This window comes from Triplophysa rosa, linkage group LG3 (genome assembly GCF_024868665.1).
Source record: "Triplophysa rosa linkage group LG3, Trosa_1v2, whole genome shotgun sequence".
In the NCBI taxonomy this organism is placed as follows: Eukaryota; Metazoa; Chordata; class Actinopteri; order Cypriniformes; family Nemacheilidae; genus Triplophysa; species Triplophysa rosa.
In genome coordinates, this window is record NC_079892.1 from 14,230,786 (window position 1) to 14,247,469 (window position 16,684).

A 16,684-nucleotide genomic window follows, 5' to 3' on the forward strand; every position below is an offset into this window, starting at 1 on the left:
TAAATTATGTCTATCCAGTATTATTTTGGGTTATGGGAAAAAACGTTACTTGACTACACTTAAATGCGACAAAGTTACACGACACATTCAACAAATTAATACAATTGACTTACAATAAAATATTAATATAAACAGATACTATATAAATTATTATATTACTAGCCACTATTTGGTCTGATAAGCAAACACAGACCGGTGTAATGCCGAGAAATGCACCCCTGCCAGATTATGCACCCCCCTCCCCACAATGGTTAGGGTGAGGATTAGGTGTTAGGGGAGGGGTTAGGATTAGGTGTGGGGAGGGATTAGAATTAGCCAATCGAACAGCGTGTTTTTGAAGGAGGTGCATAATCTGGTAGGGGTGCATTTCCCGGCAAAACACCTGTTGTAAACTTCGGCCCAGGCTCTGTGCCCGGTTGCACCTTAAGTATTTCCCTCAAGTGTGACACTTAAGGGGTGATTTCCCTTTACCAAAGACAATAGGAGAATAATTTAAGTAAAACTTAAGGTGTATTTAAGGGCACACTTAAGGGAACATATTACACTTAAGGTGCTTTATGCAACTCGGCCCTGATGAAACCGTCCATACGTAAAATGCCCAAACATAGCACATAAACATAAGCTAAGTTATATTGCACACAACATGTCACGGTATTCGCTGTCCTTACGGTTTAATTGAATTAAAACATGGTGGACTAAAACACGCGCATATACTGTATATTCTGTTATCACAAAATTCTTGACTCACCTCGGCCAAATACGATTGGAAACGTAATGACGTCAGACTTTTATCCGCCACAGTCAGACAAGGAATCTTGTTAGAATGAAGTAATAAATCAAAAAACTTGAATTAATAATATCTGTCAATACTGTTCAGTGTTGTCTTTTTTTAACCTTTATAAAACCCGCATCAGCAACGGAGAAACAAACTGATATCGCCTCTATTGGACATTTCAAGCGAAAAGTGCAGCGATTTGTACCTGGATCAACGTATTTCAGAGTATGAAGAAATGTAGGCAGATTCACGTATGGCCAATGATGCAGCGGTTTTACCTTTGATCGTTTCGTACCTTTGACGTTTAAATTCTTCACACGTTTTGCAGAAGATGGCGGTAATGCACCGATACGCTGGGTGTCAACTGGCCTTAAACACATAAGAAGAAGAGCACCAATCCCCGCTCTCTTTTCATTAGCGGATCGATTTGATCAACGCTTGACTTGTAGGGCTGCTGAAGAATAGCGTGCGAGCCCTATTATCTTGGGTGCTTCTCAATTCTTCTTTGTGCATCCTCGTTTCCTTTCCTCGCTTCCTTTTCTCGCGAGACGGAGGAATTAAAAGATGTGAAATGGCATATTCTCATTCTCTCTAGCGTCACTTCAAAGCGCCGTCAATTAAAGACGACTGAACACATTGCACATTGAAAATATAAAACAAAGTTAAATACATACTTAAAGGCAATGTCATAATCCCCACTACAATAAAATTAGTTTAAAACATGCTTAAAAGTGCTAGGAAATGTATATAAGGTATGTCAAGTGTATGTTATACTTAACTATATTAATATATGAACTATATGAATATTAACTACTGTTTGAAATAGGTCAACATTTATAATAATATAATGATTAATTATCACATTTATGCATGTTTGAATATGATCTAAAGATGTGCAGGGGGAGGAGAATTTATACGCGCGTCAGGTTTAGTTGATAAAACACTTCCGCAAAGGAAACACATGTGTATCCTCGCTCAAGACTCCTCAGAAAGCCTCCTCTCTCCTCGCCTCCTCCCAGTGCAATTAGAGAAATGAGACGTCCTTAAAGATGGCTGTGCTCGATCGGTTTCCGGGTCATAGGATGGAGGACGGAGGAGCGAGTTGTTAGACACAAATGTAACATGTTCAGAAGCTTTATTGAATGTTTCAGTAAACACAGCACATTGAAAGATGTCACAGTGGTTTGACACACGAGCTCTCTTTCAGTATTGATCTGCTGCACTGGACTCATGAATGATGTCTGACACTCAGATACGACTCATCAACACTCACAGCTGCTATTGTGAATCTTGTTTATCGTGTTTGACTCTACAAACATACACCTCTCTCTCTTCCCAGCATGCTTTGCTGAGGGTCAGGATTCTACTGCGGCTGTATCGGCCGTCCTGCTCACTCTCTTCACTGGTGTGAACCCCTTCTGTGACCTCTGACCCGTCAAGTGTCCAGCTCACCAGCGCCCCCTGTGGAGAGCAAGAGCTGAGCAGACAGAGCAGCGCTGTTGAGTTTTCAGAGATCTGCAGACAAGAGGACGACAGCACAGACACTGAGGGCTTCTGAGGACCAGCTGAAGGACACAAACACACAACACATTCACAAGCGCAATGAAAACAACAATAATGAACATCTATCACATTTACTCATTTTCTGTACGTTGAGTCATTTATTGGACAGTTTTTTGCTTCAGTAATATACACCAGTGCAATTATAATCTACTGAAGCTATTGAACAAAAATCTTCATTACACCTGACTGAATACAAAATAAAACAGAATATACAGCAATTACATCAGACAACACAACCAACAGTTCAGAAGATCTCTGAAGGATTCCATTTATTATTATTATCATCACTATTATTAGTTTAGTCTAATTTGCTAAATCTGCTAAATGACTAAATGTAATGTAAATGTATTATTATTATTATTATTGTTGCTGTTTAGTGTCTATAGTGCACTAGACTGTAGCAGAAGAATCCTGCATAATTATTTGCATTGTGATCACATGCTTCAGTGCTCTGAATGTTTATAGTGCTGTGAGTTTAACACTTCATGACTCACAACACAACACAACACAACGCAACACAATCTTCATCAACACACAAAACAACAATGACTTTCAGCATCATCTTCATCTGGACACTCACAGTGTTTGCTCAAGGTTTGTGTAGTAACATTTGTATCATAATTATTCATTCATTAAAGAGTGAAATCTTCATTTGTTTCAGTGTTGTCTTATATTTCATTCTTGTTGTTTCTTTCAGAGTGTAGAGGACAGTACACTGTTACTCAGACTCCATCAACAACAGCAGTTCAACCAGGACAAGATGTTCAAATAAAGTGTCAAGTCAGCAGTGCAGTATACACAGATAGCCATGGTCCCCGAATGAGCTGGTACTTACAGAAACCTGGAGAAGCTCCTAAACTCCTCATATATTATGTAACAACCCGCCAGTCTGGAGTATCATCTAGATTCAGTGGCAGTGGATCAAACACAGATTTTACTCTGAGCATCAGTGGAGTTCAGACTGAAGATGCAGGAGATTATTACTGTCAGAGTTTACACAGTGGCAGTAGCTGGGTGTTGACACAGTGATAAAGAGTCGTACAAAAACCTCCGTCAGTCAGACTGAACAGTGACTGCACTGACACACTTCACACATACTGCAGCTGCTCATACAACACAATGACTTGATGTAGCAACATTCTTTCAATTAGACTTTTTTATTACAATTACTATAATTTGTAATTAATTGAAAAATATATTTTTTATTCATTTATTTACTTATTTGTTTACTGATTTAATTTTGATCAATGTAAAGTCTTGTCAGTAATTGATTGTCTGTCTGCGTTGGTTTATTTCTACCTTTTTTCTCTCTTGTGAATTTAAAACACTCATAAAATAATGACATGTGAATGTAGTTCAACATCTCTAAATAAATAACAGCATTTTCTAAGATCACTACATAGTTGAGGCTCTAAATGAGATTTTTTTTATAAATAATTGACTCCACCTGCAGGTGTTGGTCATTGTTTATTGAGTGGCATTCATTTATAAAATGTGAGCTGATGTTCTGGGCCGCGTTTTCCGAAACCTTCTTATCGCTATGACGTTCTTAAGTTATACCTTAACCTGCACCTTATCGTCAATATGTGTTTCCTGAAACCTTCTCAGTTAAGTATATCGTCTGTAAGTCATATATGTTCAGAAGTTTGGTCTGGAGAGCTCTTAGCTTAACCTTTTGACTGTTAAAGGGTAAGCTCATCCCACAATCAAGTTTGTGTGATGTTTTACTCACCCACATGACGTTCAACATGTTTTAAGACCTCCCGCCGTCTTCAGTGCACAAATAAAGATATTTAGGTGACATCCGAGAGATTTCCAGGCCTGGTCATAGACATCATGGATATAGTTATATGTGCGAAAAACAAACCAAAATAACGACTTTAATCGATACATTCTCCTTTGTCTTGTCAGTCTATGGTGCGCATTCACGAGAGCATTTCGACGCATGCGCATTCGGTGGGGTAAGAAAAAGTGCAAGTCTTCCTCAATATCGAAATCATCAGACATTTTGCTAAGATCAGCTTAGATACAGCGTGCGTCTGCTTGTAAACACAGAGTTGCTCTTCAGGGTTGTCAGTCCGAACGCCGGCGTCTGCCCCCACCGAATGCGCATGCGTGGAAGTGCTCTCGTGATGTCACCTAAAATATCTTTATTTGTGTTCTGAAGACGGAGGTCTTAAAACATGTTGAACGTCATGTGGGTGAGTAATAAATCTAAAAATCTAATAGCTGTCTTGACTTACATAAAATAAGTAAACTCTACTCAGTTGTCAAAATATATACTGTTTACTTATTTTTATCAAGTTACACATAATTGTAGAGNAGCAGTGAATGACTAAAGTCTAGTGTGAACACTGATCATCTCTCCTGAATTCTCCAGTGACTGTATGACTGTGATCTTTGTGTTTGGCCTCACAGCTCACTGAGTTCACTGAGCTCCACTGCTGCTCAGAGAGAGTCAGACTGCTGCTCCAGCTGTACAGACCGCCCTCCTGCAGGAGCCCAACACTGCTGTCCTGAGATCTGCTGCTCCCGTCCACCTTCCACATCACACTCCAGTCTGAGGGGAAACCCTTGTTGAGCACACACATCAGTGTTGCTGTTTTCTTTGTGGAGATCTCTTCACTGGAGGGCGGCAGGACGCTCACTTTAGGAGGAGTGAGGCCTGACAAACACACAATAGTCAGAAACTCACAAACAACTTCACACTCTTCATGATAAACATAAAGGATCATAATAATAAATGAATACACAATAAAGTCTACTGACTTCATTCATGTTGATCTGAATGTTCATATGCACAATTTTACAATCAAAGGAAAACTAATGTTAAATCATCAATGTAGAAAACTTAATCTTTATGACATATATTCATTAAATTTAAATATTAATATTGATATAATAAACATAAAATACCTGTAACATTAACAGTTTACAAAATAATCATAATTATCAAATCATTGGTTATCAAATCTAAATCTCTCTCTCTTTTTATATATAAGAAATGATGTTCTATTTCAAACATGCAAGTTTTATCAATTGTATTGCACAGGAAACAAATGTACTCTTAAAAACGACGAGCCAAACAAAATCAGAAGATTCAGTATATGTTGGAAGTTGTGCATATAATACAATTTCATTAATAATTGTAATCCATATTAATGCACACATTTATTTATTTCTTTTCATATAAACCAATAAATCATTAAACACAGTTAATTTTTTTCTCACAATTTAATGCAGAAAATAAAACTCAGAGGTTTTGTTTTAAAAGTTGAAAATGCACTAGTACACTGTGCAATTTATTAAAAGTGATTTATTAAACCACATAAATATGCTGAAACAGTCATCTCATTTTATAGTTCATAGTTGATCTTTATATTTAAAAGCAGATATCTGTTGTATTAATATTAAAATTGAATTATTTACTTACTGCCAACATCCAGTCTGGTGCCGCTGCCGAAAGTGTACCACAGTGATACAAACTAATAGAGCGACTGTACAAAAACCTCTGAACGCTTCAGTAACTGCATATAAACACATCACAAACACATCTCTACACATTCATGCATTCACACATCACACACATTACATTTGATTTCATTTTGTGTATATGTCTGAAATATTAACAGATTTTAAAATGAGATTATATATGTATATATTCCCTTATGTATACAGATATTACTCCAAACTTAAGCTTGAACAGATGATTCAGTGATGGTTTATAGTTCACTACTGAATGCTCATGTGATGTCTGCTTTTCCAAGAATATTCCTCAGAATTTCCACTTACAGGAGATTCATATGCTCAAAGTATGATGGGACAATGAACAAAGTCAAAATATTCAAAGAAAATCATTCAAAGATTTAAAGAGAACCGATAAACTTTGTCACTCCTCCATATACACAAGTGTATACACACAATAACACGTCCAACATCACAGGTCAATCCATAAAACACCTGATCAATAAATAACACACATGAAATTAAACATCAGTAAAACAATGTTATTTATTAAATATTACAAACAATGTGCAGAAATGAAAACAGTGTGTGTTGATGTAAATGATGTAAATGTAGAGAGTGAGTTTGCATTGTGATCACATGCTTCAGTGATCTGAGAGTGTTTATAGTGCTGTGAGTTTAACACTTCATGACTCACAACACAACACAANCTGTATGACTGTGATCTTTGTGTTTGGCCTCACAGCTCACTGAGTTCACTGAGCTCCACTGCTGCTCAGAGAGAGTCAGACTGCTGCTCCAGCTGTACAGACCGCCCTCCTGCAGGAGCCCAACACTGCTGTCCTGAGATCTGCTGCTCCCGTCCACCTTCCACATCACACTCCAGTCTGAGGGGAAACCCTTGTTGAGCACACACATCAGTGTTGCTGTTTTCTTTGTGGAAATCTCTTCACTGGAGGGCGGCAGGACGCTCACTTTAGGAGGAGTGAGGCCTGACAAACACACAATAGTCAGAAACTCACAAACAACTTCACTCACTACATGATAAACATAAAAGATAGTAATAATAAATGAATACACGATAAAGTCTAGTGACTTCATTCATATTGATCTGAATGTTCATACAGTATGCACAATTTTTACAAACACTTTTACAATCAAAGGAAAACTAATGTTAAATCATCAATGTATAAAACATATTATCTTTATGACATATATTCATTACATTTAAGTATTAATATCGAGATAATAAACATAAAATACATGTAACATTAACAGTTTATAAAATAATCATAATTATCAAATAATTGGTTATCAAATCTAAATCTCTCTCTATATATAACAAATGATGTTCTATTTCAAACATGCAAGTTTTATCAATTGTATTGCACAGAAAACAAAAGTACTCTTAAAAACGATGAGGCCAAACAAAAATCAGAAAATTCAGTATATGTTGGAAGTTGTGCATATAATACAAATTTCATCAATAATTGTAATCCATATTAATGCACACATTTATTTATTTCTTTCTTTCTTTCTTTCTTTTCACATAAACACAATAAATCATTAAACATATTTAATTTTTATTACTCACATTTAATGCAGAAAATAAAACTCCAGAGGTTTCTGTTTTATAAGTTGAAAAATGCACTAGTACACAGTGCAATTTATTAAAAGTGATTATATTTAAACCCACATAATATGCTGAAACACTGTCATCTCATCGTATAATTTCATAGTTGATCTTTTTATTTAAAAGCAGGATTTATCTGGTTGTGTATTAATATTAATATTTGAATTATTTACTTACTGTCCAACCATCCCAGTCTGGTGGCCGACGCCGAAATGTGTACCACAGTGATACAACACGAATAGAGCGGACTGTACAAAAACCTTCTGAAACGCTTCAGAAACTTGCATTATTAACACATCACCAAAACACATCTCTACACCATTGTTACACACAGTTCACACATCACAACACATCTACATTGTGATTTATTTTTGTGTATATGTCTGAAATATATTAACAGATTTTAAAATGAGATAATATATATATATATTACCCTTAGATATACTCATATTACCCCAAAACTTAAACTTGAACAGATGAATTGAGTGATGGTTTATAGTTCACTACTGAATGCTACTGAATGCTCATGTGATGTCTGCTTTTTCCAAGAATATTCCTCAGAATTTCCACTTACAGGAGGATTTCATATGGCTCAAAGGTAATGATGGGACAATTGAACAAAGCATATATATTCAATGAAAATCATTCAAAAGATTTAAAGAGAACCCGATAAAATTTGTCACTCCTACCATATACACAAGTGTCATACACACAATAACACGATCCAAAATCACAGGTCAATCCCATAAAACACACCTGATCAATTACATAACACACACATGAAATTAAAACAGCAGTAAAACAATGTAAATTATTAATATTACAAACAAATGTGCAGAAAATGAAAGCAAGTGGTGTGTTGTATGTAAATAGATGTAAATGTAGAGAGGTGAGTTTGCATTGTGATCACATGCTTCAGTGATCTGAGAGTGTTTATAGTGCTGTGAGTTTAAACACTTCATGTGATCACAACACAACACACAACACAATCTTCATCAACACAACACAACCAAACAATGCTTTCAGCACTCACTCTTCATCTGGACGCTCCGCAGTGTTTGCTCAAGGTTTTGTGTAGTAACAATTTTATCACGATTATATTCATTTCCATTAAAGAGTGAAATCTTCATTTGTTTTCAGTGTTGTCTTATATTCATTTCTTGTAGTTTTCTTTCAGAGTGTAGAGTACAGTTACACTGTTTACCACAGAGTCCATCACACAACAGCAAGTTCAACCAGGACAAAGATGTTCAAATAAAGTGTAAGAGTCAGCAGTGGAGTGCATCGGTGGTAATTTATACACTGGTGTACCTTACAGAAAACCTGTGGAGAAGCTCAATACTCCCTCATATATAGATCAAACAAGCCCCAGTCTGAGTACCTCCCATCTTAGATTCAGTGGCAGTGGAATCAAACACACAGATTTTACTCCTGAGCATCAGTGGAGTTCAGACTGAAGATGCAGGAGATTATTACTGTCAGAGTTTACATAGTGTGGCAGTAGCTGGTGTTTGACACAGTGATAAAGAGTCGTACAAAAACCTCCGTCAGTCAGACTGAACAGTGACTGCACTGACACCACTTCACACATACTGCAGCTGCTCATACAACACAATGACTTGATGTAGCAACATTCTTTCAATTAGACTTTTTTATTAAAATATACTATTTTGTACTATTTTACTATTTTTATACTAATTTGTAACTAATTGGAAAAAAAACCGTTTTATTTATTTATTTGCTTATTTATTTTTGATCAATGTAAAGTCTTTTAAGTAATTTATTGTCTGTCTGCGTATTTCTTCCTTTTTTCTCTCTTGTAACTTCCATTTAAAACACTCATAAAATAATGACATGTGAATGTAGTTCAACATCTCTAAATAAATAACAGCATTTTCTATGATCACTACACAGTTGAAGCTCTAAATTTGATTATTTTTTATAAATAATTTACTCCACATGCAGGTGTTGTTCATGGTTTATTGAGTGTCATTCATTTATAAAATGTGAGCTGATGTTCTGGGCCGCATTTCCCAAAACCTTCTTATCGCTATGACGTTCTTATATCTTAAGCTGCACCTTCTAATATGTTTTTCCTGAAACGTTCTTCGTCTGTAAGTCATATACGTTCGGAAGGTTGGTCTGGTGCGCTCTTAGCTATACCTTATCACTGTTAAAGGGTAAGTTCATCCCCAAAACAAATTTGTCTGATTTTTTACTCACCCACATGATGTTACACATGTTTTGAGATCTCCCGGCATCTTTGGAGCACAAATAAAGATATTAAGGTGAACTCCTAGAGATTTCCAGGCCGCCTCATAGACATGAGATTGCGGGTTCGCACACTCATTTCACAATTAAATAAAATCCATGGTTGGGATTAGTTTGCAATTTGGTTTATTTTATCCTATGAATCTTAATAAATGCAACTTCAACTATTTATAAAGTTCTTATCTTATAAAGAACGCTACTATCTCACGTAACGCAATGAACCAGTCCATGTATAGAGGGAATAATTTATTGTCTAAAGATCGATATCCATTAATTCATCACCACAGCCATGGACAGCACCTGGTAACGTGGGATGTAAGAAAGTAACCTCCTAAGTTAGAGTTCGGGAAACACGCCTAAAAAAGGTATAACTGTACTGAAGGTTTACCTTCAGAGTCTTCGAAGCACACTAAGAGACAACGTTATCAGGAAACACAGCCCTGATCTTTCAAAAACACAAAATGAGGTAAAGACATAAAGATTGAAAATTATTTTATTCGTTGAATTTTGATGAAACACAATCTGCAGTGAATGACTAAAGTCTAGTGTGAACACTGATCATCTCTCCTGAATTCTCCAGTGACTGTATGACTGTGATCTTTGTGTTTGGCCTCACAGCTCACTGAGTTCACTGAGCTCCACTGCTGCTCAGAGAGAGTCAGACTGCTGCTCCAGCTGTACAGACCGCCCTCCTGCAGGAGCCCAACACTGCTGTCCTGAGATCTGCTGCTCCCGTCCACCTTCCACATCACACTCCAGTCTGAGGGGAAACCCTTGTTGAGCACACACATCAGTGTTGCTGTTTTCTTTGTGGAGATCTCTTCACTGGAGGGCGGCAGGACGCTCACTTTAGGAGGAGTGAGGCCTGACAAACACACAATAGTCAGAAACTCACAAACAACTTCACTCTCTTCATGATAAACATAAAGGATCATAATAATAAATGAATACACAATAAAGTCTACTGACTTCATTCATGTTGATCTGAATGTTCATATGCACAATTTTACAATCAAAGGAAAACTAACGTTAAATCATCAATGTAGAAAACGTAATCTTTATGACATATATTCATTAAATTTAAATATTAATATTGATATAATAAACATAAAATACCTGTAACATTAACAGTTTACAAAATAATCATAATTATCAAATAATTGGTTATCAAATCTCTATATCTCTTTCTCTATATATATAAGAAATGATATTCTATTTCAAACATGCAAGTTTTATCAATTGTATTGCACAGGAAACAAATGTACTCTTAAAAACGATGAGCCAAACAAAATCAGAAAATTCAGTATATGTTGGAAGTTGTGCATATAATACAATTTCATCAATAATTGTAATCCATATTAATGCACACATTTATTTATTTCTTTTCACATAAACCAATAAATCATTAAACATATTTAATTTTTTACTCACAATTTAATGCAGAAAATAAAACTCAGAGGTTTTGTTTTAAAAGTTGAAAATGCACTAGTACACTGTGCAATTTATTAAAAGTGATTTATTAAACCACATAAATATGCTGAAACAGTCATCTCATTGTATAGTTCATAGTTGATTTTTATATTTAAAAGCAGATATCTGTTGTATTAATATTAAAATTGAATTATTTACTTACTGCCAACATCCAGTCTGGTGCCGACGCCGAATGTGTACCACAGTGATACAAACGAATAGAGCGACTGTACAAAAACCTCTGAACGCTTCAGTAACTGCATATAAACACATCACAAACACATCTCTACACATTATCACACAGTTACACATCACACACATTACATTTGATTTCATTTTGTGTATATGTCTGAAATATTAACAGATTTTAAAATGAGAATATATATATATATTCCCTTATGTATACAAATATTACCCCAAACTTAAACTTGAACAGATGATTGAGTGATGGTTTATAGTTCACTACTGAATGCTCATGTGATGTCTGCTTTTCCAAGAATATTCCTCAGAATTTCCACTTACAGGAGATTCATATGCTCAAAGTATGATGGGACAATTAACAAAGCTAAAATATTCAATGAAAATCATTCAAAGATTTAAAGAGAACCGATAAACTTTGTCACTCCTCCATATACACAAGTTCATACACACAATAACACGTCCAACATCACAGGTCAATCCATAAAACACCTGATCAATACATAACACACATGAAATTAAACAGCAGTAAAACAATGTTATTTAAATATTACAAACAATGTGCAGAAATGAAAGCAGTGTGTGTTTATGTAAATGATGTAAATGTAGAGAGTGAGTTTGCATTGTGATCACATGCTTCAGTGATCTGAGAGTGTTTATAGTGCTGTGAGTTTAACACTTCATGACTCACAACACAACACAACACAATCTTCATCAACACACAAACCAACAATGACTTTCAGCATCATCTTCATCTGGACGCTCACAGTGTTTGCTCAAGGTTTGTGTAGTAACAATTTTATCACGATTATTCATTCATTAAAGAGTGAAATCTTCATTTGTTTCAGTGTTGTCTTATATTTCATTCTTGTTGTTTCTTTCAGAGTGTAGAGGACAGTACACTGTTACTCAGAGTCCATCAACAACAGCAGTTCAACCAGGACAAGATGTTCAAATAAAGTGTAAAGTCAGCAGTGGAGTGTATCGTGGTGATAGATTACACTGGTACTTACAGAAACCTGGAGAAGCTCATAAACTCCTCATATATTATTCAACAAGCCTCTATTCTGGAACTCCATCTAGATTCAGTGGCAGTGGATCAAACACAGATTTTACTCTGAGCATCAGTGGAGTTCAGACTGAAGATGCAGGAGATTATTACTGTCAGAGTTTACATAGTGGCAGTAGCTGGGTGTTGACACAGTGATAAAGAGTCGTACAAAAACCTCCGTCAGTCAGACTGAACAGTGACTGCACTGACACACTTCACACATACTGCAGCTGCTCATACAACACAATGACTTGATGTAGCAACATTCTTTCAATTAGACTTTTTTATTAAAATATACTATTTTGTACTATTTTACTATTTTTATACTAATTTGTAACTAATTGGAAAAAAAACCGTTTTATTTATTTATTTGCTTATTTATTTTTGATCAATGTAAAGTCTTTTAAGTAATTTATTGTCTGTCTGCGTATTTCTTCCTTTTTTCTCTCTTGTAACTTCCATTTAAAACACTCATAAAATAATGACATGTGAATGTAGTTCAACATCTCTAAATAAATAACAGCATTTTCTATGATCACTACACAGTTGAAGCTCTAAATTTGATTATTTTTTATAAATAATTTACTCCACATGCAGGTGTTGTTCATGGTTTATTGAGTGTCATTCATTTATAAAATGTGAGCTGATGTTCTGGGCCGCATTTCCCAAAACCTTCTTATCGCTATGACGTTCTTATATCTTAAGCTGCACCTTCTAATATGTTTTTCCTGAAACGTTCTTCGTCTGTAAGTCATATACGTTCGGAAGGTTGGTCTGGTGCGCTCTTAGCTATACCTTATCACTGTTAAAGGGTAAGTTCATCCCCAAAACAAATTTGTCTGATTTTTTACTCACCCACATGATGTTACACATGTTTTGAGATCTCCCGGCATCTTTGGAGCACAAATAAAGATATTAAGGTGAACTCCTAGAGATTTCCAGGCCGCCTCATAGACATGAGATTGCGGGTTCGCACACTCATTTCACAATTAAATAAAATCCATGGTTGGGATTAGTTTGCAATTTGGTTTATTTTATCCTATGAATCTTAATAAATGCAACTTCAACTATTTATAAAGTTCTTATCTTATAAAGAACGCTACTATCTCACGTAACGCAATGAACCAGTCCATGTATAGAGGGAATAATTTATTGTCTAAAGATCGATATCCATTAATTCATCACCACAGCCATGGACAGCACCTGGTAACGTGGGATGTAAGAAAGTAACCTCCTAAGTTAGAGTTCGGGAAACACGCCTAAAAAAGGTATAACTGTACTGAAGGTTTACCTTCAGAGTCTTCGAAGCACACTAAGAGACAACGTTATCAGGAAACACAGCCCTGATCTTTCAAAAACACAAAATGAGGTAAAGACATAAAGATTGAAAATTATTTTATTCGTTGAATTTTGATGAAACACAATCTGCAGTGAATGACTAAAGTCTAGTGTGAACACTGATCATCTCTCCTGAATTCTCCAGTGACTGTATGACTGTGATCTTTGTGTTTGGCCTCACAGCTCACTGAGTTCACTGAGCTCCACTGCTGCTCAGAGAGAGTCAGACTGCTGCTCCAGCTGTACAGACCGCCCTCCTGCAGGAGCCCAACACTGCTGTCCTGAGATCTGCTGCTCCCGTCCACCTTCCACATCACACTCCAGTCTGAGGGGAAACCCTTGTTGAGCACACACATCAGTGTTGCTGTTTTCTTTGTGGAGATCTCTTCACTGGAGGGCGGCAGGACGCTCACTTTAGGAGGAGTGAGGCCTGACAAACACACAATAGTCAGAAACTCACAAACAACTTCACTCTCTTCATGATAAACATAAAGGATCATAATAATAAATGAATACACAATAAAGTCTACTGACTTCATTCATGTTGATCTGAATGTTCATATGCACAATTTTACAATCAAAGGAAAACTAACGTTAAATCATCAATGTAGAAAACTTAATCTTTATGACATATATTCATTAAATTTAAATATTAATATTGATATAATAAACATAAAATACCTGTAACATTAACAGTTTACAAAATAATCATAATTATCAAATAATTGGTTATCAAATCTATATATCTCTTTCTCTATATATATAAGAAATGATATTCTATTTCAAACATGCAAGTTTTATCAATTGTATTGCACAGGAAACAAATGTACTCTTAAAAACGATGAGCCAAACAAAATCAGAAAATTCAGTATATGTTGGAAGTTGTGCATATAATACAATTTCATCAATAATTGTAATCCATATTAATGCACACATTTATTTATTTCTTTTCACATAAACCAATAAATCATTAAACATATTTAATTTTTTACTCACAATTTAATGCAGAAAATAAAACTCAGAGGTTTTGTTTTAAAAGTTGAAAATGCACTAGTACACTGTGCAATTTATTAAAAGTGATTTATTAAACCACATAAATATGCTGAAACAGTCATCTCATTGTATAGTTCATAGTTGATTTTTATATTTAAAAGCAGATATCTGTTGTATTAATATTAAAATTGAATTATTTACTTACTGCCAACATCCATTCTGGTGCGGCTGCCGAATGTGTACCACAGTGATACAAACGAATAGAGCGACTGTACAAAAACCTCTGAACGCTTCAGTAACTGCATATAAACACATCACAAACACATCTCTACACATTATCACACAGTTACACATCACACACATTACATTTGATTTCATTTTGTGTATATGTCTGAAATATTAACAGATTTTAAAATGAGAATATATATATATATTCCCTTATGTATACAAATATTACCCCAAACTGAAACTTGAACAGATGATTCAGTGATGGTTTATAGTTCACTACTGAATGCTCATGTGATGTCTGCTTTTCCAAGAATATTCCTCAGAATTTCCACTTACAGGAGATTCATATGCTCAAAGTATGATGGGACAATGAACAAAGTTAAAATATTCAAAGAAAATCATTCAAAGATTTAAAGAGAACCGATAAACTTTGTCACTCCTCCATATACACAAGTTCATACACACAATAACACGTCCAACATCACAGGTCAATCCATAAAACACCTGATCAATACATAACACACATGAAATTAAACAGCAGTAAAACAATGTTATTTAAATATTACAAACAATGTGCAGAAATGAAAGCAGTGTGTGTGGATGTAAATGATGTAAATGTAGAGAGTGAGTTTGCATTGTGATCACATGCTTCAGTGATCTGAGAGTGTTTATAGTGCTGTGAGTTTAACACTTCATGACTCACAACACAACACAACACAATCTTCATCAACACACAAACCAACAATGACTTTCAGCATCATCTTCATCTGGACGCTCACAGTGTTTGCTCAAGGTTTGTGTAGTAACAATTTTATCACGATTATTCATTCATTAAAGAGTGAAATCTTCATTTGTTTCAGTGTTGTCTTATATTTCATTCTTGTTGTTTCTTTCAGAGTGTAGAGGACAGTACACTGTTACTCAGAGTCCATCAACAACAGCAGTTCAACCAGGACAAGATGTTCAAATAAAGTGTAAAGTCAGCAGTGGAGTGTATGGTGGTGATAGATTACACTGGTACTTACAGAAACCTGGAGAAGCTCCTAAACTCCTCATATATTATGCAACAAGCCTCTATTCTGGAACTCCATCTAGATTCAGTGGCAGTGGATCAAACACAGATTTTACTCTGAGCATCAGTGGAGTTCAGACTGAAGATGCAGGAGATTATTACTGTCAGAGTTTACACAGTGGCAGTAGCTGGGTGTTGACACAGTGATAAAGAGTCGTACAAAAACCTCCGTCAGTCAGACTGAACAGTGACTGCACTGACACACTTCACACATACTGCAGCTGCTCATACAACACAATGACTTGATGTAGCAACATTCTTTCAATTAGACTTTTTTATTACAATTACTATAATTTGTAATTAATTAAAAAAAATTTTTATTTATTTATTTACATATTTGTTTACTGATTTATTTTTGATCAATGTAAAGTCTTGTCAGTAATTTTTCGTCTGTCTGCGTTGGTTTATTTCTTCCTTTTTTCTCTCTTGTTACCTTCCATTTAAAACACTCATAAACAGGGACGTGCACAGACATTTTGAGGGGCATGGGCTCAAGTGGAAAAAAGGGCACTTCTCATATTTGTTTTAATTTTTTCCAAACAAAATGTTAAATATATTAAAATAACTATTTTTTGAAATCCCTCACACTCACCCAATTGTTTCATTTTCCAATAATTGTCTTCTGTA

The 16,684-nt window shown here is 35.3% G+C and overlaps 2 protein-coding genes and 2 gene segments (V, D, J or C); 3 read left to right on the forward strand and 1 right to left on the reverse strand.

Annotated features, from left to right (window-relative positions):
- Window positions 1–16,684, forward strand: part of LOC130552029 (histone H2AX-like) — a 446,303-nt gene that overhangs the window by 145,559 nt on the left and 284,060 nt on the right. The window lies entirely within an intron of this gene.
- The window catches only part of LOC130551973 (uncharacterized), a 386,856-nt gene that overhangs the window by 38,345 nt on the left and 331,827 nt on the right, over window positions 1–16,684 (reverse strand). The gene's annotated exons all lie outside the window — the stretch shown is intronic.
- On the forward strand, window positions 2,740–3,551 carry LOC130552002 (Ig kappa chain V region K16-167-like). The segment is given in 2 exon segments: window positions 2,740–2,932; window positions 3,036–3,551. Coding segments are annotated over 2 exon segments (441 nt in total).
- On the forward strand, window positions 15,703–16,637 carry LOC130552030 (probable non-functional immunoglobulin kappa variable 6D-41). The segment is given in 2 exon segments: window positions 15,703–15,778; window positions 15,882–16,637. Coding segments are annotated over 2 exon segments (372 nt in total).